This window comes from Lagenorhynchus albirostris, chromosome 10, assembly GCF_949774975.1.
Source record: "Lagenorhynchus albirostris chromosome 10, mLagAlb1.1, whole genome shotgun sequence".
Classification (NCBI taxonomy): Eukaryota; Metazoa; Chordata; class Mammalia; order Artiodactyla; family Delphinidae; genus Lagenorhynchus; species Lagenorhynchus albirostris.
This window is the reverse complement of record NC_083104.1, coordinates 54,644,606-54,668,570: the sequence shown is the minus strand read 5'-3', so window position 1 is coordinate 54,668,570 and position 23,965 is coordinate 54,644,606. Positions and strand designations below refer to the sequence as shown.

The 23,965-nt window shown below is 38.6% G+C and overlaps 2 protein-coding genes across 9 annotated transcripts in view; both read left to right on the top strand.

The window, feature by feature from the left end:
* Positions 1 to 23,965, top strand: part of RBMS3 (RNA binding motif single stranded interacting protein 3) — a 725,561-nt gene that overhangs the window by 219,140 nt on the left and 482,456 nt on the right. For all 8 annotated transcript variants that reach the window (XM_060162485.1, XM_060162484.1, XM_060162489.1 and 5 more), the window contains exon 3: positions 15,903 to 15,961. In XM_060162485.1, coding sequence (XP_060018468.1) covers positions 15,903 to 15,961 — 59 coding nt within the window. The remainder of the gene's footprint in view (positions 1 to 15,902; positions 15,962 to 23,965) is intronic.
* On the top strand, positions 19,979 to 21,832 carry LOC132528077 (DNA primase large subunit-like). The gene has a single exon (XM_060164091.1). The coding sequence runs from the start codon at positions 20,007 to 20,009 to the stop codon at positions 21,519 to 21,521; it is 1,515 nt and encodes a 504-aa protein (XP_060020074.1). The 5' UTR covers positions 19,979 to 20,006; the 3' UTR covers positions 21,522 to 21,832.

Here is a 23,965-nt window from a genome sequence, read left to right as displayed (position 1 = left end):
CACTACTTTTACATACTTGCTTGTTTGTGTGTGTGGCTTACACTGTTCCAACAGTACTGAAATAATTTTTATGTTATATACTACCTTGATTTTGGCATTGCTTATACTTAATAGTCATATAGAAAGTCTTTGAAAGTGTTAGTGCTGGATAAGGAATTATGTAAGTGGTGTGATATGTGAAACCCATAAACAAGAAAACCCATATGTAGGAAAGGAAATTAACCTACCTAGCAAGAGTTTGTGCGGTGAGATTATGAATAATTTCTGTCTTTCTATTTTTTTCTACATTTTCCAAATCTGATTTTATGAGATATAGCCCCTCTATAATGGAAAAAATAATCACTTATTAAAATGTCAGTGCTCAAGTGAGGAGTGGGCTGAAGACTGTTAGTAGAATTTCAATCTTATGGGCGTGAAATGTGGCTTTTCATTACATTTAATGTGAAGGAAAGTGGAACCAATTATGTTCCCATGGCACATGAAAGCTCATACCATCTAAACACATCAACTTTTACTTTGGTTTACCAGTGGTTAACTTTAAGACAAAGGGGACAAGAGGCCACCTCCTGAGCAGAATATATTACTTCCTCTTTGTGGGTGAATTTCTATTGAGTAACACACATCTGTAAGCAGGGTACAATGAAACCCACACTAATCCAATTGGGAAAAATCATGTAGCTTCAAAAGGAATCCACCTGGCAATAGAATCAGGCTTATTTGCAAGACATAAATATATGTATGTGGGGATACAGGGCATATGTTATAATATTTTCTTCTCAAAACTACTATTTTTATTGCTATAATGAATTTTATGTCAGGGGCCTTAGTTTGTGTTTTGTTTTGTTTTTTTCCGAATTACTATGCTATGATATAGGTAAAAGTCTCTTTACACAATAAAAATCAATATGTTGCTGATGATTTATTAGCACCTCTATTTGTATTCTGTTTATATATTTCTTCTTTATTCAGCTTGTGCCAAATGGTTCTAAACGAAGGCTCTTAGAGACTCGAAAGAAAACAGTAAAATTCCCTCAGAAAATGGATGGATGGGAAGTATTATTTGCTGCTCCATGTGTGTGTGGCTCCTTTTCATTAGAAATATCATTAACTTCTGCCACCATGCTATTATTTTCTGAATGTTTTATTGAAAAACACTCTCTAGTAGAAAAGTGCAGTAATTGTCAGTGTACAGCTTCTTGGTGTGTTTTCACAAACTGAACACACCCATGTCACCAGCAGCCAACTCACAGAGCAGGATGTGACCAGCACTGCAAACCTACATGCCGCTTCTAGTTACTAACTCCTTCCAAGGATAACCCCCATCCTGATTTCTAATACATAAACTTATATAAATAGAATCTTTTAATGTGTGCTTTTGCCTGTCTGCTTCATTTTGCTCATCGTTGGAGATTCCTCCATATTGTTGCTTATGGCCATTGTTTGTCATTCACATCACGGTGTAGTATTTTATCGTTTGAATAAATCCAATACATTATCCATTATATTGTTATAAAGCATTTTTAATACAAGGAAGAAGAAACATAGCTTCCCTACTAATTTCATATGTTGTGGGTCTTACAAAAAAAAGTTTCAACTTTGTTTTCTTGTAAGCTGATTTTTTACATAGGAATTAATATCCTCATCATTGTCTATTCAACCACTTTTCTTGAGCATCTATTCTCTGCTGTCTTCCATATGATGGCTGGGTGATACAAACAAGGAGGATGGTTTCTGTTCTCAAGTAACTCTCAGGAATAAGCCTGTGCTTATGTGCAGTGGGAACAGAGCTACAAGGAGAAAGCACCAGGCCCCCTGGGAGAGGGGATGCTCCTAATTCAGCTAAAAGAACAGATGATGACGGAAATCTTTCTGGAGGAGACACACCGATAGGAGGCAAAGGAAGTTGTGAGTAGAGAGGCAGGGGGAAAGGAAGACAATTCTTGGCTGGCGGAATTGCATTTTAGCAGTGAACATTCTGGAACCTTCCAGGAGTCAACTTTGGTTGGATTTGGGGGCTCACACTGGGAGATGATGAGATTGGAGACCAGAAAGAGAAACTGAGCTGGCTGTCTTCCCTGACGGATGTAGTAGAAATGAGATATGTAAAGCACTGTGGGGCAAAGAACTGTTGAGCACAAAATTATTCTTGGATTTTTTTACTGAGGTGATACTGCAACCCAGTTGAGTAACATTATACATATAATATAATGAAAGTGAAGAGTTTATTTTGGTGTGAGTAGTGTCTGTAATGGCTTCTTAAGGCACAAGTAAACACAGGGAGTAAGGAGAATAGTTAAATCAAGCACAATGCATTTGCCAGTAAGTGATTAACTTTGATAAGTTTTTCCTTTTTTAATTTGCACCACAGTTGAGAACAGCTGCTTTTATCATTCCTGGAGGAACATTATCACATCATCAGTTGTTTACTGTGTTACTACTAGGTGTAGATGGTCTACACCATGAGTGTGTATAAAACATGGAGTCTCCCCTTCAGTATTATGAGACATGATCTGTGCTTACACACAAAATTCATAGTCATAGGTTTTTCAAGAAAGTATGCAAACAAGGCTTTGGTTGTGATAGTATAGATATTATGTTACACTGAGAGCATCTTAAGGGACCTTATAGTGGACATTAGAGACCATATATTCAAGCTTTATTAAATAAGAGTTGATCAGGTAAAAAGAATCTATAAGAAGACATGATAGTCTTCCTGATATGGGGAGCATATTGAATTTTCCTTGCATTTTCCCTTTAGCCCTGAACCTCCCCAAGTGGAATGGACTAAAAAAGTCTCAGAGATGTGTACCTTGTCATGCAAAACATTTTCCCAGTGGAAAGAAAGGAAAGCACTCAGAGGTGTGTGTACACCTGCAGTGATAGTGGGAAGGGTTAAGACAAATGAACAAGCAGCCACTGATAACTGAATGGAGACAGCACTGCACACATTTTGCAGTCTACTCACTTTCTTAATTATGTTTTTCAGAATGTATTTATAATATAAGCTTAAATTGTCTGACTATTAAGTAATTGAAAGATTGAACATCACTCCAGCAACTACTGTTTTGGAGAATCAACTGCTATAAGCTTATTACTAAGCTGGAATGCTTAACATGCATTCTTTTATTGTCTTCTCACTTACCTGGTGTGATAGTTATATATTTTTACATACAATTTTTAAAATACTATGACTAATACAGACAATCTGTAAAACAAATAATCTTCACAGAGGTAAATGGACTGCATCATTGATTTATGTTATGAATTATTTGAATATCCATTGGACAGTGAGCTTTCTGCTATGGTAACACAAGGACTGAATCTTTTGGAGTGACACAGAAGAGCTTTATCCAATATTTTGTATTTATATTGGAAAGTTTATAACTTCCTCAACATTTTATGTGAAGAGATTGATGTGTTGACAAAAATGGCTGTGTTCTCATCCACTTGGGTACCTTGTTTTATAAGTTTTGAAATTAAAGATATGAGATTTAAAAGTTGGGCTTGATTTTCATCTTTTCTGCTTCTGGTATGTGTGAGCTTCATGGGACCACTTCTCTCTACATGACATGGTTTTGTCTATTTTTCCCACTGCAAGTTCTGATTCTTTCAAATGAAGCAGTGGCATTCTTGTATTAAAAAAAAAAGCTTAGAGTAGCTGCTCTACTATACGAAATTCCTCATTCAATATATTATGTCAGTTCTTTTTCTTGAGTGTCTTTGTCAATTTAAAATAACATAATGCCGTAAAACATTTTACAACAAAGACTTTACAACTATTTCATATTTTGGCTCTTGAATGATGTTATAACTCACTCTCCTTTTGAATGAAATGAAGTGAATGTGCTCAATATAAGATCTAAAACGTGATGTATCACTGTCAGTAGGATATGCGCTTTGTCACATTGCAAAGTGGAAGATATATCTGTGCCTAGATATACTTACTCTCATTGACACTCTGATTGTCTTCTCTGATTTCACAACCTTTAGTCCATTCTTGTACAACTGTGACTCTAATGTGAACTGTACGCATAATGCAAAAATAGCTTTGCATCAGAATTTACATTCTGATGTTGGGGATGTGATATATGGTATTCACTTATTTATGCATTCATCCAACAAACAATTATTGAGTGAGCCCTGCATGTAAGGCTAGGGATATAAAATAAATAACACCTATGCCCTACCCTTGAAGAACTCATCTTCAGTATTAGGATGGTCAAAGGTATAGTACAGCACAGTACAATGCAGTATTGATAAAGTATTGCATTTTTGTCGTTGACACAATTGATGATACAATGCACTTTCTAATAGAGATATGCTCAATGCCATGTTGGATCATAACCAGAACTGAAATGAGCTACTTGGGGAAGAGAGAAAAGGCATCAGAGAGAAGATGCCAGTTGAGCTGGAGGAGGAAGGGTAGTGACAAAGAAAATCTGGGTGGGAATTAGAAGGAAGCTAAGTAGCCTAAGCGAGGATTGGGAGCTACTACTTTATTAGTAACAACTCCATCACAGAACTTTCCTGAGAACCTGATTATGTGCTTTGGTACTGAGGGATATCATGGAAACTGAGCATGTGCTCTGAACAGCTGATTCCACTGCTACTAAAACACGGCTCTCAAAATGGTCACATATGCTACATATTTGATGCAGTTTTTTTTTTTAATAGTGTTGAGTCAATAGATGATGTCAGAATTTTCAGAATCTGAGGTCTGATGTCTTCCCCAAATGGCAAATGTCAATTCTGCTGTGAAGCTATGTTTTACATTATGCATACAGTTCACATTAGAGTCACAGATGTACTAGAATGGGCTACATGTTGTGAAATCAGAAGCTTCTTTAAGAAAGAAGTTTCTCTAGAAGTGAGTTCTAACAATCTATGATGAATGTCCAGCTATACTATGTCCAATGACTTTTGGTCATTTTTGTGCCTTTTGGAGCTGCAGTCATGTCCAACGTGTACAAAAGACTTGCAAATGTTTCTGTGACCCCAGGACTGGCCAGGGGACTGACTTTTACCCAAGTTTATTCATTATGCTTTAAGGACAGTGTGATTATCAAGGAAAGAGTAGGGATTTTGTAGCCAAATGCACCTGAGTTCAAATATAAGCAATGTAACTCAATAGCTGTGTCAACTTGGGCAAGTCACTTAAGGTATCTAAGTTTAATTCTTCATCCTTAAAAAATGAGAATAATAATATCAGCTTATTAGGTAGTTGTGAGAATTTGGAATAAAATACCTAAGGCACTGTGTGTAGTGACCAGCATATAGCAAGTGCTCAATTAATGGTATATACGTATTTGTTTGTGTGTAAGTGTAGTTCAGTCATTAGTAGGTGTTTCTGATGTGGAAAAAGTAGTCAGGTTCATAAAATTTACTTAAAAATCAGCAGATTTGCATAGACATTTATTATTCATCCAACTCTGTCCTGGATATTTCAGGGATGTCCACAGAAGCATAAAGCATTATATAGACCCCTGAAAAATCAAGGTCTGGTTGAAGAGACAATCTCATGGGGAACAAACAAATAATACCATAAAACAGGAAAAAAAAATAATAATGCTAGATGATTTTATGCAGGCCATAAGCACAACAGCTATGCAGATTTGGGAGAAATAGCTGGCAGACAATGGGTCAGAACATACATTTTGCCCTGGAAGGATCTATGTTATTTAGAATGAGAAGGGGCAGCTGGAGGACATCAGGGCAACGTCACAAACTGGCAGCCATCAAGCTCAGTCTGCCTAGAAGAGTGTTTTCACATTGTTTTATAAAAACTCTAAGACAATCTTGAAAAATTGAGAAATATTGCCTGAAAATCCAGATTTCTTTCAGAAACAATCAGAAGGCCTTGCAACATTTGGATCCCATTCCTTTGTGGTAACAATGGCCAGAGACAGGATGCAGAGCCCTTCCAGCTGGGGCTTGAGTTGTCCAGGTTGTCAGAGTCTCCTCCCTGTACACACATTACTACCCAACTAGCTTCTGCCCCAGAGATGTTTTCAGAGAAGGGAGAAAGGGGAAAACAGCGAGTTCAACTTTGCTGCATTTTTGAGATGTTGCATTTTGCATTTTGAGATGACCATTCCATCCAAAGGGAAATATCCGATAATTCTAATTTTTCCAAAGGGAAATAATTAATAACTCTAAATATCCAATAACTCTAATTGTAGATTCTAGACTGAGGTTTGAGGGTGAAGGCAGATCTAGAGAAAGAAATATGAGATGGAAACACAAAGAAATAGAAATTCAAAATGTGATAATGAAGGAGATTTCTAATCAATGGTTCTCACAGTGTGGTTCTTGGTTCTAATTTGTGAGCTTGTTAGACATTCACTTTCTTGTACCTCATCCCAAACAATCAAAACTCTGAGGTTGGAGCCCAGAGTTGTAAGAAGCCATCCAGTTGATTCTGATACATGTCCTTTCTGGGAATTAGCAGTCTCATGGATATTGTAGCACTAAAACAAAAGTGGGCTAAGGATTATGCTTGAGGTGCACCCACTTTTAGGAATCTAGAGGAGAAGAAAAGCCAAGTGAAAAAGATAAAGGGATAACTTGTCTGCAAGAAAGGAAGATAAGGACCAGGTTAGTGTGCTGCATGGAACCCAAGGGAAGAATGTTTCAAAATGAAGGTTTTCCAGGGGGTTAAATGGTAGTGAGAAGTCAAGGATGATGATGACTGATTTTTTTACTTATTAAGAAGATACTAGTTAATTTTCAGTTATGTTCCAATAATAGAAGTCAGTATTTAGGATGTAATTAGAAATTAAGAAGTAGAATGAGCAGAGCAATCAATCAAGACCACTCTGTCAAGGAATGAAAAGAGAGAAACTTGATGATAGCCGATGTATAGGAAGAAATGATCTACAAATGTTCAAGGGCAGGCAGAGGGGAAAGAGCCCTGGTGCTGGGGAAAAAAGATTAAGTTTCAGAAAACATAGGTGATATATAGGGAAACAAGGGCACAGACATGGCAAGGATGAATGGGAGTTGGAAGAGAGAAAAGGAGAAGCAATGGCTTCCTTTTTGAGACAGGAGGTTGGCAGGAGGCACTAGAGCTGAGAGGCAGGCCCCATGCTCTGAAGCCAGACAGCCCGGGATTTTGCTTTTGCTACTTCCTAGTTATGTGACCTTGAGAAAGTTACTTCAGGTGTTTCTGTATCAGTGTTCTTGTCCGTAACACAGCTAGTGACCACATCCAGGGCTTGTTGTGATGACTAACAAGAGCGGATATACATAGGGAGCCTAGAAGAGGGGCTGGCCCATAAAAGTGTTGTAAAAGTGTCAACTAAATAAAACAAATAGGGATGGACATTAGAGAGGTTTTGAAGGGAGGACCCATGAATCCTGATAGGATCCTTTGCTTTTGGTAAGAGAGGTATTTAAAATCTCTGAAATCTAAAATCCACTTACAGAAGACCAGGATTGGGCCCTTGAAGACCAAACGGCCTTGGAGTGGGATGCTATTGACAATCAACCATGCATGGATGAACTAGAAGTGGACAGCAGTGAGAACCAAGGAGGGCCAGGGTCAAGATGTGGTCCACCAAGTACCATGACTTGTTGGCTGCTGGCTGGGAGAGGGGGAACTTGAGAATGAGTGGGCCTGCAGTAGTAACTGGAGCAGTGGGTACTGGTGGGAGGTTAGAAGGCAGATGCATATGGAAAGGTAGCGGGGGCTGCATGGAAGGGGCTGAACTTTGAGATCAGACTGAGCAAGGAGTTAGATGTTGCCAGGAGGAGACTGTGTGAGTGGAGGAGAAACTGTGAATTGACTTGGAGTATAAACGAGAGGTCATATGAGTGTCAAAGCCTATGCTTCCTAAGGGGCCTCGGCCAGCACGGAGACTGGCTCTATCAAATAGTCAAGAGATATTGTTGTCCAAGTTATGCATGGACATTTGTATGCTACATGGTAAATGTATAGGTAATAAAGCGTAAGGTAGGCTTTAGTAAGACAATGGAAGAAATTTCAACGGGTCACCCATTGTACTAGGAAGTTTAGCACACACTATTTTATTTCATCTTTACAGCCACTAAAAAAGCAGGTCTAGTGATTACACTATACAGATCAGCAAATTGAGGTACCAAGGTGTTGAGTAGTTTGTTTGTTTCACATCCTATGGGTGGTACAGGTCAGATTCAAGTCCATAGTTTTTTTTAACTTCTTATTTTATATTGGACTATAGTTGATTAACAAGGTTGTGTTAGTTTCAGGTGTACAGCAAAGTGATTCAGTCATACATATACATGTATCTATTCTTTTTCAGATTCTCAAGTCCATATTAATTGGTTCCAAAGCCTATTCTCTTTCCTCATTAGCAGAACAAATATTAAAGGATGTTAAGCATGCTGAAATGTGCTATGATTGGTTGTATAAAGTACCCAAAAGGATGTGATTTGCCATCCCATTTGTTTGCATGGAAATCTCTTTCTCACAAGCTTTCTCTAAGATGACAGGCTATATACCCTAATTACGTAACATAAATACATAACCTAAAATGTAACCCAAGAGTTAGCAAGTTAGTGATTTTTGTTTTGTTTTGTTTCAGAATTTGAAAGTATTCATTTTCAGTCTAGTATATTCATTCCAGCTTTACATCCATTTCTCATTAAAGAACCAGCAAAGACACTAACAGTTACTAATTGTTATTTGCCTGCCAGTTATTTTTTTCATATTAGTACTCTAATTCAATCAAACTAGGAACTAGCAACTAGTTATTTCAGATGAAGGAAGAGAGTTACATAGATATTGTCCATGTGTTTTCTTTGGACTTTCTAAAAAGTCCCTGACAAAAATTTCAAAGCAGCTGTCTTTGAGTTGTAAGTTGTCATTATATTAGGTAAATGAAAAAATATTATTAAGGAAAAACTCTGAAAAAATTTGTAGTCCATCTTTTTCAGCATAGAATATCATTTGAACAAAAGCAAATGCTGTTTGCAGTTTTGAAAGTAGTTCTCCGTGGCTATAGGAAGTTCCCTCAGACTGTGAATTTTGTAGATAACAAACTACACATGCTTTGGTGTTTGTATGTCATTCTCTTTCTTGAAGTGGTGGTTCTCATAACACTATCAGCAACATCAGCATCACCTGGGATCTTATTAGAGCTGTAAATCCTTCAGACCCACCTCTTACCTGCAGAGTCTGTATTTCTGGGAGTTGGGCCCAGCATTCCGTGTGTTAATAAGGCCTCCAAGAGATTCTGGGGCACATCAAAGTCTGAGAACCATTGTCTTAGAGTTGGTCAGATTGTAAATGCAGCATGACAGCCCTAGGATCATGGTGAACCTATTTGTAGCGTGAAAACAGTAATGTACTAAAGAGTAATACATGTGTCTAAAAAAGAATTTTTTTTTAGAATTGTTTTTCTTATCCCTAAGAAGTATAAAAAACATTTCTGATTGTCAAAATGTTACCCCTTCTTTAAACACTTCCTCCTCCTTGAAATTTTCTTCAATTCTCCCAGCTAGAAACTCTTATTTTGTTTTCTTTGGAGTGTGCTAGTCCGAAGTTGTAAATTAAAAAGGACATTTCGGGCTTCCTTGGTGGTGCAGTGGTTGAGAGTCCGCCTGCCAATGCAGGGGACTCAGGTTCGTGCCCCGGTCCAGGAAGATCCCACATGCCCCGGAGCGGCTGGGCCCGTGAGCCATGGCCACTGAGCCTGCGCATCCGGAGCCTGTGCTCCGCAACGGGAGAGGCCACAGCAGTGAGAGGCCCGCGTACCACAAAAAAAAAAAAAAAAAAGGACATTTCTGTTTGTGCAATAAACTTGTGACATTTACTTGGTGTGGATTCAAGAGTATGATTATCTCTGGGGGGATAAAAAGAATGCCCAAACTACAAGGCCAAGAACCAGGTTCTAGAGTATTAGTTGTCTGTTCTGGGTGATACTTATTGGCCTCTGTTGTCACACACACACACGTAGGTGACAGAGAACTTGGAGGTGTTAGGTGAGGGCTTGGTGGGACCCACTGCCAAATCACTGTGTCAAGAATTTAAGGAGGTCTCATCTTCATTCCCTTTATCAAAGCTCACCAGACCTTGAATAAGAGGTTATTGTGTTAGTTTGCTTGGGCTGCCATAACCAAGTACCACTTAAGCAACAGAAATTTATTTTCTCACAGTTCTGGAAGCTAGAAATATGAGATGAAGGTGTCAGAAGTGTGATTTCTTCTGAGGCCTCTCTCCTGGCTTGTAAATGGCCATCTCTTCCCTCTGTGCCTTGTGGTCTTTCCTCTGTGCCTTTGTCCTAATTTATAAGCATGTCAGTCATATTCGATTAGGGCCCATGCATAGGACTTGGTTTTACCTTACCTCTTTATTTTTTTTTTTATATATCCATTCTTTATCAAATTCTTTTCCCACTTAGATTGTTATATAATATTGAGCAGAGTTCCCTGTGCTACTATAGAGTATACCTTACCTCTTTAAAGGCTATCTGCCCAAATATGGTTACATTTTGAGGTGTTGGTGTTAAGCCTCAACATATGAAATTTGAGGGGACATAGTTCTGCCCACAATAGTTATTCCTGGCTTTGACCACTTGTTTGTAGAATGAATTTGTTAATGACTCAGAATGTTAATGGGCTGTAGACTTGTTCTCTTGTAGATGGAACCTGGATGATGTGGTCCCTCAAAGAGATAGTCCCACCACATTCCTACTGGATCTCAAAAGCCATAGATATACCCCATTAGCATCCCCAAGTGCCAAAGAATGATTGAGCATTCTAGAAGTAGGCAAACAACCACATTGGCTAAAAGGATAATATTCCATCCATTAAATAACTGTAATACCTTTGTTCTTGTCTTGGTATCAGTATAGAAGGCATGTGAAAAATGAGTTAGCTGGGAGTTGATTGACTGCAGAAACTATTTTCAGTCTCTGCCTGTATTACCTGAATTAATATACACAGTGGGTGACACAGTAAAAGGCTTTAAAAAGAAATTCTTTATAGAAAAATCCCACCAAATTGATGTCTTCATAATTGATGAAGAGTAGACCCATAATTGCTCTATTTTCTCCTCAGTTTTGGAAAATAAAAGATTCCATTAGTTTAAATGAGGCTTGTATGTGGAATAATCAAGGGTATCTATCAACAAATGACTCAGATGCTATTTAAGAATAAGAATAAATGTCAGAAAGAATTGACTATTTCTTTAAAAAATTAAATGTAAATATTTTATCGACAAGCTCAGGTAAGCGTATTTTTTAGAGTTGATAGACAACACATGAATTATAAAACTCAGTTGTGAAAACTCAAAATGTAGTAAGTGGGTGGTTATTGTGCATTGGCTTCTGTTTGTGATCACAAAGTCCTCTTAGACTATAAAGACAATGTTATTGGGAACAGGGCTGTGTTTGGAGAATTTATGGGCACTCAGGATAGTTGGTGACTTTGTAGATATGACATGGAGTTGTTTATTTTTATATAGAAAAGTGCCCTAGCAGTGCTGTCTTACGTGCTTCTCATACTGGCTGGAGAAGGCACTGAGCCCAGATGGAAAGAATTATGGTTAAAAAAAATGTGTTCATTTATTTGTTTCCCCCAAGAAGTTGAAACACCCCCAGGAAGTTGACTGTGGGTGATATTTTATCTCTTCTAGCTTCAGGAAGTGAAAACATAGAAGAGAGAATTGGGGACCCCGCTGAGGTGTCTATTTCCAGGCATTGTTCAGTAATTGGGTCACATATTTTCCTCTAATATCAGACTTTGCTTTCCACTTGTGGGTGGCATAAAAAAAAGAAAAAAAGCTTTCTGAACACTTAAGGTCTTTATCTAAACTCCAAAAAGGGGAAGAGTAAATAAGTAACATAATGTAAGTTTAGGAATAATTTTACCTGAGAAATATTTTTTTTCTTCAGAATATATTAAAAAAATAACTTTAGTCAGTAGTTTTACTCTACTTTGACAAGACATAAGAGAAATTTAATACAATTCTTCACAGGTACATTATATGGGTGGTTTTTGTCTTTATGGTGGTTTTAGGTCTTTTCAAAAAAAAAAGTCTAAACTTGATTTACCTACATCAGTGGCTGACTTAGCAGGGCAGGGAGGATACAGCACCAGTCATGCAGAAAGTCCCTGTTTGTCATCGTGAGAGTTCAGACATGAATTAGAACCAATGGCCCATTAAATACCTTCTCTTGTTGTTTAAAGCATATTCTAGCTTTGTGAAATAATTTTTAATGCAGAATCTTGTAACTGAGCCAAGGACTGAAATTCCTGTAGCTCCAGCCAGAGTAGAGGCTGAACTAACAAGTTGTGTTCTATGGTTTTGTGATTCTGGACCATTGGAAAGTCTCGCCTAGAGAGTAATTAGGAATAGGGAAGTCAAGAAACAGCATACTTTGCTTTTTGGCATGTGTGTGTGTGTGTGTGTGTGTGTGTGTGTGTGTGTGTGTGTGTGTGTGATTTTTCCATGTATAGTAGTATTGTAATACTTTCTGAATAATAAAATAATTTTTTTAAGAAAAATGTTGCTTGCTAAAGTAGTCACAAATGTTTTCTACAAGAAAGCATTTCACTTTTTTGGCTGTTAAAAGACTGATAGTGATCTTTTGCATATACTGAATTTTATGGAGAAGAAATCCTCGTAACAGTGATACAGTAGGACAACATGGACACCATAGGTTAAGAGTCCCATTGTGAGACAGAATTCACTATGAGATACAGTAATTTTCAATTTCCTCTTTAAGAGACAGAGCTAAATTTTAATTTAGAAGGTACTTATGGAAAAATTTCAGGAGTGGCTTTAGAAACAAAAGAAGGATTTTTGTCTTAAGGGTTTATGTGCCTGATGTGAGATGGTTATAAATGTTCTAAATTCTTTTTCTTCCTCTGGTTTTTACTTCTTCCATATTGTATTGATGGGTGCTTTGTGTGGGGAAAAATGTTTCAGCAAATATTCCCTTTTTTCTCTCTTTTTGTTTTCTTCTCTAAGATCCATATAATTTTGCAAATGTTTACTTGCCTGAATAGTCCAAACCTAGCAAACATCACTGTAGTTAATGGTTACAGTTATAGGTACCTTTAAACATTGTCTACTGAACACACTGTTCAAATATATTATTGTACTGGTTATTTTCCTAAAAGAGAAACTCTTGGGATGAAATAGAGTTCTAAAGAGAGGCTGTATGTATGTCCTGGGGGTAGGGGAATGTGGAAGGAGGAAGAATTTTGGGGAGAGTGGGCTTGTATATACAAGGTGTTAAAACTAGTTCAAAGAGCATTTGAAAAGCTAGATATCTGTAGGCAACTTATAAAGGAACATTAGGATAAGAATGTCAGTTTAGATACAAAACTAATTAATGTTGAACATAGCAATAAGCTGTAACTTTAGGGTTATCTTTTCCACTGGACAGAAATTATTTGCATCTCTGCTCAGTAAAAATCTACAAGTTAAAATAAAATGAGGCAACATTTTAAATAAACCATGAAAAGATTTGAACCTATGGGTAATTGTATGATTAAATACAGTGAGAATATAGTTAATAAAATTCCAAACATTAAAAATAACAATATAAATTATAAATGCAAATTATCCTTTTAGCAAATAACGTTACCTTCCAAGTTTCTTAGTGGAAGATTTTGACAGTCTAAGTAGTAGTGTTTTAAGCTGGGATTTGGGACAGAACCTTAACCCCCTTTCCACTTCTTATCTACCTCAGAGAATGCCAAGGACTGGAGACAGTTTTATGTAGCAGATAACAGCAAAAAAGTGATAGTAAGAAAAGCTAATATTAAATGAGCACTTTCTCTATGCCAGCCAGTGTTATCAGCACTCTAGGTGAACCCCACAACCTTATGAGGTAGAGACTGTTATCATCATTTTATAGGTTTACAAGTAGATGTACACAATTTTAAATAAATATCATCTAAATCAATATAAAAATAGATTTATATCATTATAGATGGTGAAATGACGCAAAAAGCACATAAGACTTAGTTAATCAAATATACCCTGGTTGAACTGAGATTTGAGCCATGGAAGTTTATTGCCACAATATATTCTTTTAATGACTACATTGCATTGCCCTGGAGATCAAATACATGGATCCCCAAAGACGTGAAGGTTGATTGAACAAGATGACTTGATATATGTAGCTTTTCTATTTTAGAGGCTGCATGCTATATTAGTTAAGCACTGCACCAAACTCAAAAATCCCATATTCAAGTCCCTATTGGAAGTTTCACAAATTATATGATTTTGATCAAGTTAATGATCTTTTAGAACATATTTTCTTCATCTGCAAAATAGTAAGAGACACTTTCAACCCTAGCTCTCTTCGATTTTGTTTACTGTAGGGTTATCATTGTAATGGTGCAGGAAGGGCAGGTGTACTAAAGATGCAAGGAGCTGAAGCGTCAGGTTTATGCTGGTGAAATCTGCCCAGTTCAGCTTTGGACAGCTCCAGCCCAGTTCGGCAGACTTAAGGAGCACGGAGCTTATAGGTGGGAATCATCTCAGACTCCTCCCACTGATCTCATACAATTATTCCTGTTTCTATTGTGACCTACCAATAGCTCAGCTCCTACTGGAATGATTTTCAAGGCTGTAGGTGATATTAATATAATGATAGCTATTCCATTGGGGAAAAAAAAGAAGCAAAGGCATTTCTAGCACTATGCTATTTTCAACACTAGAATTTTAATAAATGACCACTCCAAGAATTTAATGCTCCAAAGAATTAGTGGTATAGTACAAGGTGATTACAAATGGAAAAGAAACATTGGTGGTAGGGAACCTAGTTCATTAATACACAGAATGTTTAATATTTATCCTCCTAGTTCATTAATACACAGATTGTTTAATATTTATCCTATGTTATTATACTTCCTTAGGAACATAGAATTAAAGGAAAACTTGCCAAATATTTTGTGACCATAGCTGAAATCTTGAACATAAGATGAGTTGTTAATAAATTTGGTAGTTAAATTTGCATTATAACTTCTCCATGTACTTATGTTGATCTAGAAGCATGCTTCATGGAATCCTAAAGAAGGACAGGGTCTTAGGACTTATCTTCTTCAGTCCTATCATTTATACCTCATAAATAGGCTCAACAAAATTATTTCATTCTCCATATGACCCACCTTTGAAAAAAAAACCTAGACTAGGTCTTCTGCAAGAGATGATAAAATAATTAAAACATTTATGATGTAAATATATAGATATATTATGGTAGAAATTTTATTGTAGAGGAAGCACCATGGATAACCTATATCATTGATTATTTACAGCAAACTTTTATTTAGCTTCTATTACCGGTGGTGTTAGGCATGGAGAATACAAAACTCAGTCCTTATCCTCAATTAACTTACAGTATAACTAATACCTTTTTAGTAGCAAAAACAAAGTCCTATTTATCCTACAACCTGCTAGGAAATCGCAACATTTCAATTTAACCCTCTCCCAAATCATGAAAAGTGATTGTTCCAATTCTCATTTTTACAAATGAGAAAATGGGCTTGGATAAGTCGTGCTGAACTGCTCAGAGTTACAGCACTAGGTAAGCGCCTGAGCTAGACGCAGGCCCTGATCAGCCTGGCTCCAAGGCCTGTGCATTTTTCCATGAATCCACAGAGTGTGATTTACTTTGATCACAATCACACACAATCCCCTCTTAGCCACCTATGACAGCCTGACGGGTTTATTTTCGAAGGCTCAACCCAGTGATTATGTAGGGAAGGAAGCCCATTCTCTAGTTATAAAGAGGAGCTGGTGAAAAGAGGTCATCCAGCTGTGAAATGGGGATTCAGAGCTTGTTTTCTTGGTTTATTCCTGCTCAGTTGTGTGTGCACCGATGTTTATTACGGTGTTTTAAGTGTCTTCATTGGGCTACAATAACATGGATTTTTTTCTTTTTTTCCTCTCTCTCTCTCTCTTTCAGGTATGGAAAAATCGTATCCACAAAGGCAATCCTTGACAAAAACACAAATCAATGCAAAGGTATGTGTCAGGGCCTTGATACCTGAGCTTGCGCCTGTGTGTTCCACTGATGGCTCCTCCTAGGCGAGGCCCAGGCACCAGCTGCACCGCGATCCCAATGTACAGTATATGGCAACCTTTTTAAGCACGCCGAGGCTTTGATGAGTTGTATTTCTAGTAACATTGCTCATTAATTTTTTTTCATTAACAAACAAAATGAAAATCACAAATCAGAACAAGTATCAAATTGCTTCAGCATAAAACTAAATTACCTCCTAACAACTTTGGGTTGTCTGATTTGAATGATATCATCAGTGATGCAAATTGATTTCCTACATAAAAATGAGGAACTCTGGGGAGAACTTTCCCATGCAAAACACGTTCTCATTTATCTGTTGTTTAAAGCTTTGGCTACATTGGTTGACTAGGAATGAATTTACTGATGGGCCCATTGTGTCTCAGTTTCAGCTGTAAGCATCTCACAGGATCTCAGAATTTGTATCTTATCGAGGCTTCCTTTTTTTTCCTGGAAATATTTCTGAAGTTATTTGGCTATATCTGTGGCTCATGTTTTTTTCATGTCTGGGAATCCAGTACTCTTTTAAGGGCTGCATTCATTTATTTGTGAAATCTATATGGGCTCTCTTGCATGACTGAGTTCATACTGGAAAATTGAAATCCTTTTTGTAACATGTGTTATTTGTTGTTTCTCTAATCCAGTCGTTTTTATAATACCAACATCAAGAAATATGGTAGAGCCAAGATCATTCTAAACACTGCCCCTATTTCATGTACAAATATAATGCGTGCATGTTTTCGGAACACTTATACACTGAGAATATATCCTGGCTTAATTGGGTAATGGTCAGATTCAATTCAGCAATTAAGGGAAAAAACAACATTCCCTGTGTCCTGTAAACTCACAATTCCCCCAGGTATTTAGCTACTACAAGACAAAAATTAATAAGACATCATTTCTGTCATCTAATAGTTCAATTTCTAGTTGAAAAGGAAACCACCAAGAAAACCAAGAAACTAATCTTAATATATGTGTTAGGATCATTATATCAGCCTAATATATGTCAGAGCATAACAGTGGTGTCTATAATACAGGGATCCACAAAATACTGTGGGAGGAGAATATGGAGATTCCCTTTTGGGGAATGAAGTTTGTAAAGGCAAGGCAGAATGGATGGCCTTGGGAAAGGTTGGTGTTCAGGAGAAAGAATTTCAGAATGTAATTGAGCAGACGCATATAACTAGAATAGAAAAAATGCCCAGGTAAGGTTATCGGTAGAAAGAAGGAAGGGGCCAAGATTTTGGAGGCATTTATAAAGTTATCCTGGATATTTTGAACTTAATTCTGTACACAGCCCTTATATGTTTTTTTGAGCAGAAATGATATGATTCTACCTGTGTTTTAGAAAAGTTATTTTGCCAAAGTGGGTGAAACTGAGTTACAGGGAGGAAGAAACTAGAGGCAGAAAAAAAAGCAATGCACATTTGAAATCCATAGATCACAAGGAAAATGAGGAAAGTCCCTCAGGCACTGTTAGAAAAATGGAAAGGGGGTCACGTGAGTTTTCAAAGGTAGAATTAGATATTTTCTATAAAGGTGAAAGGACGCAGGCAATGAAACCCACATGTTGAGCTGTCATTGTTGGGGAAGAGGGCTGTGTCATTGACTGAAGTCATTGTGTCATTGACTGAAGTAGGAAGTCCAGAAGTAGTAGTGGTGGGTTTTGGGGAGAGGTGGTGAGTTATGTATCTGACATCCTGAGCTAGGGACCCTGGTGTAGCATCCCTGTGGGCAAGGTCAAGGCGGAGCTACAAGAAAGCTCAGAGCTACGATGATGGCCATAACCAAGGGAGCAGATAATAACATTAAGGATAACTTGTAGGGGAGCTGCTGGAGTGGGGTCCGTTAGGGTAGGCAGCTGAAAACTGAACCTTGGAGGACATATACGGACAACATTGGGCCATGACTGTGAGATATTCTTCACTCTCAGCCCGTGGGAAGCATGTGGTATGTGAGAAGCTTTAGACTATTAATTCTGTCACTTCCAGACATGCCTGACCGATTCCCAAAGTTTGGGGTAAAAATATCTACAGGAGCAACCAGAGACAATTGAGGCACCCAACTCAGGCAGTCAGTAATACTGATTGAGCCCCAGTCACAAAGGCAGATGCTTCACAGACAAGCAAGCCCTGTGAACCTCAGTGGGTCCCATGACCTGCCTGATCCTTGGAGTGGTCCATATGGAGGGACCCTCCACTAGGCAAAGGTTTGCTTGGGAATGCAAGTATCTGTTGTCACTGTACAACACTGGTGAAACCAAAAGGGTCCATTGCTAACCTGGAAAAGCTGTATCTTAGACTATAATCATAAGGCTTGAAGAGGAAGGGGATGTAGCTGAAACGGCTTGTGAGAGTTTCCATAAGCAATTATCTCTTAACAGTGGGGTGCTGACCTGGACAGATGTGGTGGGTATACTTACCTCAACCCCTAACACTCCTGTCCACATCTTCTTGTAACTGCTTATTTAATTTCCTCTCTCTCTCCAAAGAAACCTTTAGACTCAGTGAAGACAGGACCTGTGTAATCTAGAAAATGTATCTTCAGAGAAGGGAGTTACAGGGGAATGCTTGACTGTCTATTGGAAATACTCGAAGAAAATATTAGAACATATCTCTGTTTTGATGTCAAGTTTCTGTGTGTTTTATATGTGTGTTTTATAATGTACCTGTTGGTATAGTTTTATAAATGCTCATGTTTTAAACACATAAATGTATAAATATTGAGTTTGCTGCTCTAAGATATTTTTATTCATAATAATATGGATATAAAAAGTAGTTTGGAGACTACTGGTCTCAAACGTAATAAGCACTGATAAATTTGGAAGGAGAAAGTGGAGGGAGGGAAGGAGGGAAGAAAGATAAGGAGAAATAAAGGGAGGGAGGGACCACAGAACCCCCTCGGGACATCATTGAAGGAAAGGCAGTTAAGGATGATCTTATGGGAGGGCAGAGGGCTGTTAGACTTTTTGCCTTGAGGCTCATGTCAAAGAGGCAGGTGATCACACGGTCATTTCACACTAATAAAAGCCTCCAATGGCATTTTCTGGCCTCAGCGTTTGGAGCCTGTGGATGGCAGTAGTGACTGAATCACATCTTTCACCAAGCACATGGAGCGGGTACCCTAAAAGTAAGCCCTCGTCGTCAGAGAGATACTACTGCCACTTCCATGTCTGGGGAAAAATACTACTTTAATGATACTTTAAGTCCTATTTAGAGTATTATTATTTTCTTCAGAAAAATGGCCCCTGAAGTAGTTATAGGTAGAAACTCCATACAGTTGGGAAAAGAGAGCAATTCCATTCATGGAAAGTTGTTTATAGTCATTGATGAGTGTGTGAGCAAGTTGCCGAAGTTGGAAAGAAGGTCACTGTGAATTCAAGGAGCTGATGGGACCAGGCACCAGAGCAGCATTGAAGTATTGTTTTAAATAGCCAAGAATTGGAGCAGGGGTAGTACTGGAAAAATGGACTGATGCAGAAGGTATTTGTGGGGAAATAGGAGGAATGATACCAGGAATCTGTAGACCATGGTGAAAATGAAGGTGCATTGGTTATAAAATGTTGTGAGGTGAGATTTACATTGGAGATTTTAGGTAGGAGGGAAGCCATATGGAGTTAGGAGCAAGGAGGACTCCCCACTTACACGTCCAGTGGGAGAAGGGATGGTAGGGGGAGAAACACACTTGGGAGGGCTACAAAGGCCCAGTGTCCCCGGAATAAATCAGTTAATGATTGGAAACATGCAAATGGAAGCAACTTGCAGTGATAGTTTCTATCCACTCAGGATGCAGACGTAACATGTGGGCCTTCCAAGGCTGGTTACTGTGAAACTAATTCACCCCTTCTTCATTAGGACCATGCTAATTTGGTAGAGCCTTTTAAAAGTCAATATGGGGTCCTGTACGAACTCTCCCGCCCCCCCCCTCCCCGGGGAAAATGCTTGCCGGGGTTTGTCTGTTTTCACGTCTGGAGTGGCTGGACGTAACAAGATGCAGTTTCTTGGAGGAAATCGGAGGAAACTGAGGTTGGCAGATGACCAGAGGAATGCTTGCTACCCACATAGCCTTCTGTTTTACTTGCAGCCGCCTTCTGGAAACATATCTTTGATAGAATTTGAAAACTTGGCTATCGATAGAGTTAAATTGCTGAAAGCAGTTAAGAGTCTTGGTGTGAGCTATGTGAAAGGAACCGAGCAGTACCAGAGAAAGCTGGAGGCTGAGCTTCGGAAGCTTAAGTTTTCCTACAGAGAAAACTTGGAAGATGAATATGAACCCCAAAGAAGAGATCACGTTTCTCACTTTATTTTACACCTTGCTTACTGCCAGTCTGAAGAGCTTAGGCGCTGGTTCATTCAACAAGAAATAAATCTCCTTCTATTTCAATTCAGTATTTTACCCAAGGACAAAATTCAGAGTTTCTTAAAGGATAGCCATTTGCAGTTTGAGGCTATAAGTGATGAAGAGAAGACTCTCCGAGAACAGGATATTGTGGCTTCATCACACCGTTTAGGTGGGGTTCAGTTGGAGTCAGTTTATGAGGGCCCTTTTGCTGATGCTCTGGATTTGTTCCAAGGAAGGAAAGTCTATTTGGAAAATGGCTTTGCTTATGTACAACTCAAGGACATTGCGGCGATCATCCTGAATGAATTTAAAACCAAACTGTCCAAGGTTTTGGCTTTAACAGCCAGGTCCTTGCCTGCTGTGCAGTCAGGTGAGAGCCTCCAGCCACTGCTCAGCCACCTCAGTCATTCGTACACTGGTCAAGACTACAGTACACAGGCAAATGTTGGGAAGGTTTCTTTAGATCAGATCGATTCGCTTTCTACCAAATCCTTCCCACCTTGCAGAGATCAGCTACATAAAGCCCTATGGGAAAATCACCATCTTCGTCATGGGGGCCTCACGCAGTACGGCCTCTTCCTGAAGGACATTGGCCTAACCTTGGAACAGGCGTGGCAGTTCTGGAAGCAGACATTTATCAGAGGAAAGATGGATCCAGATAAATCTGATAAAGGCTACTCTTACAATGTCCGTCACAGCTTTGGAAAGGAAGGCAAGAGGACAGACTGCACACTTTACAGTTGCCTGAAGATTATCCTAACCAATCCACCAAGCCAAGGGGATTATCATGGGTGCCCTTTCTGGCACAGTGATCCTCAACGGCTGAGGCAGAAGATGCAAGTGTACAAGATCCTTCCCTCAGGGATCAACCAGATTTTGGATTTAGTAAAAGGGACACATTACCAGGTAGCCTGTCAGAAGTTCTTCAAGATGACACATGATGTAGATGATTGTGGCTTTTCTTTGAGTCATCCAAACCAGTTCTTTTTTGAGAGCCAGTGGATCCTCAGTGGAGGTAAAGACATCAAGAAGGAATCCATCCAACCAGAAACGCCCCAACCCAAACCAAGTGTTCAGAGAAGCAAGGATGCGTCATCTGCTCTGGCCTCACTCAACTCCTCTCTGGAAATGGATCTGGAGGGACTAGAGGATTTACTTCAGTGAACAATCCCTGGGCAGTTGGTAGCCTGTCTTCCTCACTAGCTTTTATTTCCTACTTTACGATTTTATCTTTTTCTTTTTTGTCTGCCTTCTCCCTCCACCCGACCCTCCTTCATCCATCCACATATGCATGAGCTTCTCGGGAAGGCAGCCTTGCAGGTAAAAACAAAGACCTCCGGTATATTTTGCTTTGACAAAAGAGAAGAGGAAGAATTTCTTTTGAAATCTAACGCTTGAATAGTGTGATTTAAGTTCCGTTTTAGGAGATAAAACAGCTTTCTGGATTGGTTACTGTCCCCTAGAAACAGTACAACTAAGAATTTTTATTTTAATGCTTATCACTGTAATGTTGACCCAGGACTTTTCTGGACCATTTTTGTTAATAAATATCAAAATGTAAAAGAAAAAAAAAGTCATTATGAAAAGAGCAATCGGGAATGTACTATGATGCTACTAATTCTACTGAGAGATTTTATTCAGACATATTTTTAAAGTGTTTTATATGCTCACGCTTAGCACCACTTTATTCTCTCTATGGGTAGCACTGTTATACAGCCATTACCATGATAGTCGAGAGGACTAAACTACGACAAACCATGGGATTGTTTATTAGAGGAAGTTCAGTGAGTATGGAAGAATATAAAATCATGTGTACCATAAACATGGAGCTATGGAAATATTTGACAGTCAGGAGTGCTCATCGTTATGTCTGTGGGTGGCCAGGATGCTTGGTGCAAACACTGCCTTTCCACTTCATAGATGTGTGACCTGTGGTCAATCCCTTAACTTTGCTGGGTGCCTCAGTTTCCCCATCTATAAAATGATAATAATAGGGCCTGACTTGATAATTAAATGAGTTAATACATAGGTAATGCTCAACAATACCTCATGCTGACTGTATAAAATGGCAATATTAAGCAGGGAAAATCTTTGTGTTAAGGTGATAGATTATTATTAACTTTACATTTCTCCCAACTTGTTATATTGTCTTTTCTAGGGAAAAAAAAAAAAAAAAAGGCAAAACAGCTCTTGGAAAAACTAAAGTGGTTTCAATTATATTTATATTTTGGCTGTTCTTTCTGTTAAACCTTAGTAGCACCTGCCTATGTTTCTTTGTTTTTGTAAATTAAAGTTAGCTGAAAATAGCAATGAATTAAGAGAGAATGTTACCCTTTGCTTCTTTAACGAAAAGGTAGAAGAGAGTTCTTCTTGACCATTGCTTTCTTAAGGAGGGAAATGGAAACGGTGTCTGAGGTGGCTTTTTTAAACAAAATCACTAAGGGCATTGAGCCTGTCATTAAAGAATGAAAATTGGATTCGGTCTTCTTGGAGACACTTGCTTTTGAATCATTTGCAATGTGGCCTCTGGACTAAGGCTATGCAATTGAAACCAAATATTATGAAGACAGGATTTATTGATTTTGTTTTTAGAGACATGATATGAGTTCAGTTTTTCAGGAGCTGTTGCAAGTGAGGTATGAGAAAGTACATGCGCTAGTCTCCTTAGAGGTGAAAAGGCGTCAGAATTAACCCAACTCTGGACACTTCCTGGGTCTTAGCATCTGAAGGAAGGGCTTTTGTTCCCTCCTGCACCCCACCCCACCCCCAGGCCTCTAAGTCTGTATGGTAGGCAGGCCCGGATAAACACACTCACTCTCTATTCCGGAAGGGGTCGTGGGGAGCTCTTTCAACATAACCTCTCGTTTTCAGGATTGTTCTTTCTTGGGTGGTGGCTGCGGCAGCTTTCGTTCTGTATAATATGGCAACATAAAACAAAACAGTCACCAGCAGGCCCAAATGACCAGAAATTGCTGAACAAAGCAGGCCGCAGCTCCAGATGGAGAGTAATGAAAAACAGACCGCAGTTCATTCAGCCACTCAAACACCAGGACCCAGTAAGAGCTATTGTACAAGTCACAGAGATTTGCACTGCTTTGTTTTTGTTGTTTTGTTTTTCCCCATGTGTTTTCCTCCTGGGTCCAGTGTATTTGCTAATTTTAAAAAGTCAGGGGAAATGAAATGAAAGAAGCCATTGAAAACAAGGTGTAAATCTTCGATGAATTGACTCGTCTCTGCCTTTTCCTGCTTTTTAAGTTTGGCTTCCTCTGTACCACCTCCCACCCCCGCCAGCCATTTTTTTCTGACAGGCTATGAGTTTAGAGCAGAGGGAATGAGTAATGGATATTCCATAGAAAGTTTCCATGCTTAACAGCCAAAGGATATAAGAGCCATTAGAGTGTGCCAAGCATACCGACTTCTAAGATCTTGAAATACTCCCTTCTTGCCTTTGTTGTCACAGGCTGCTTGAATTATATTTATGGAAGATTATGTTGCCCTTACCATTTCATTGGACCCCTAAAATCAAAGTTGAAGACAAGGATCCAAAAGTTCTGAGATCATCCATGAAGGGTATCATTAATTCTTTATTAAATGAAACCATAAATTGT

Excerpts from the sequence above, each read along its gene's own strand:
- LOC132528077 (XM_060164091.1), top strand. The coding sequence starts at position 20,007 with ATGCAGTTTCTTGGAGGAAATCGGAGGAAACTGAGGTTGGCAGATGAC.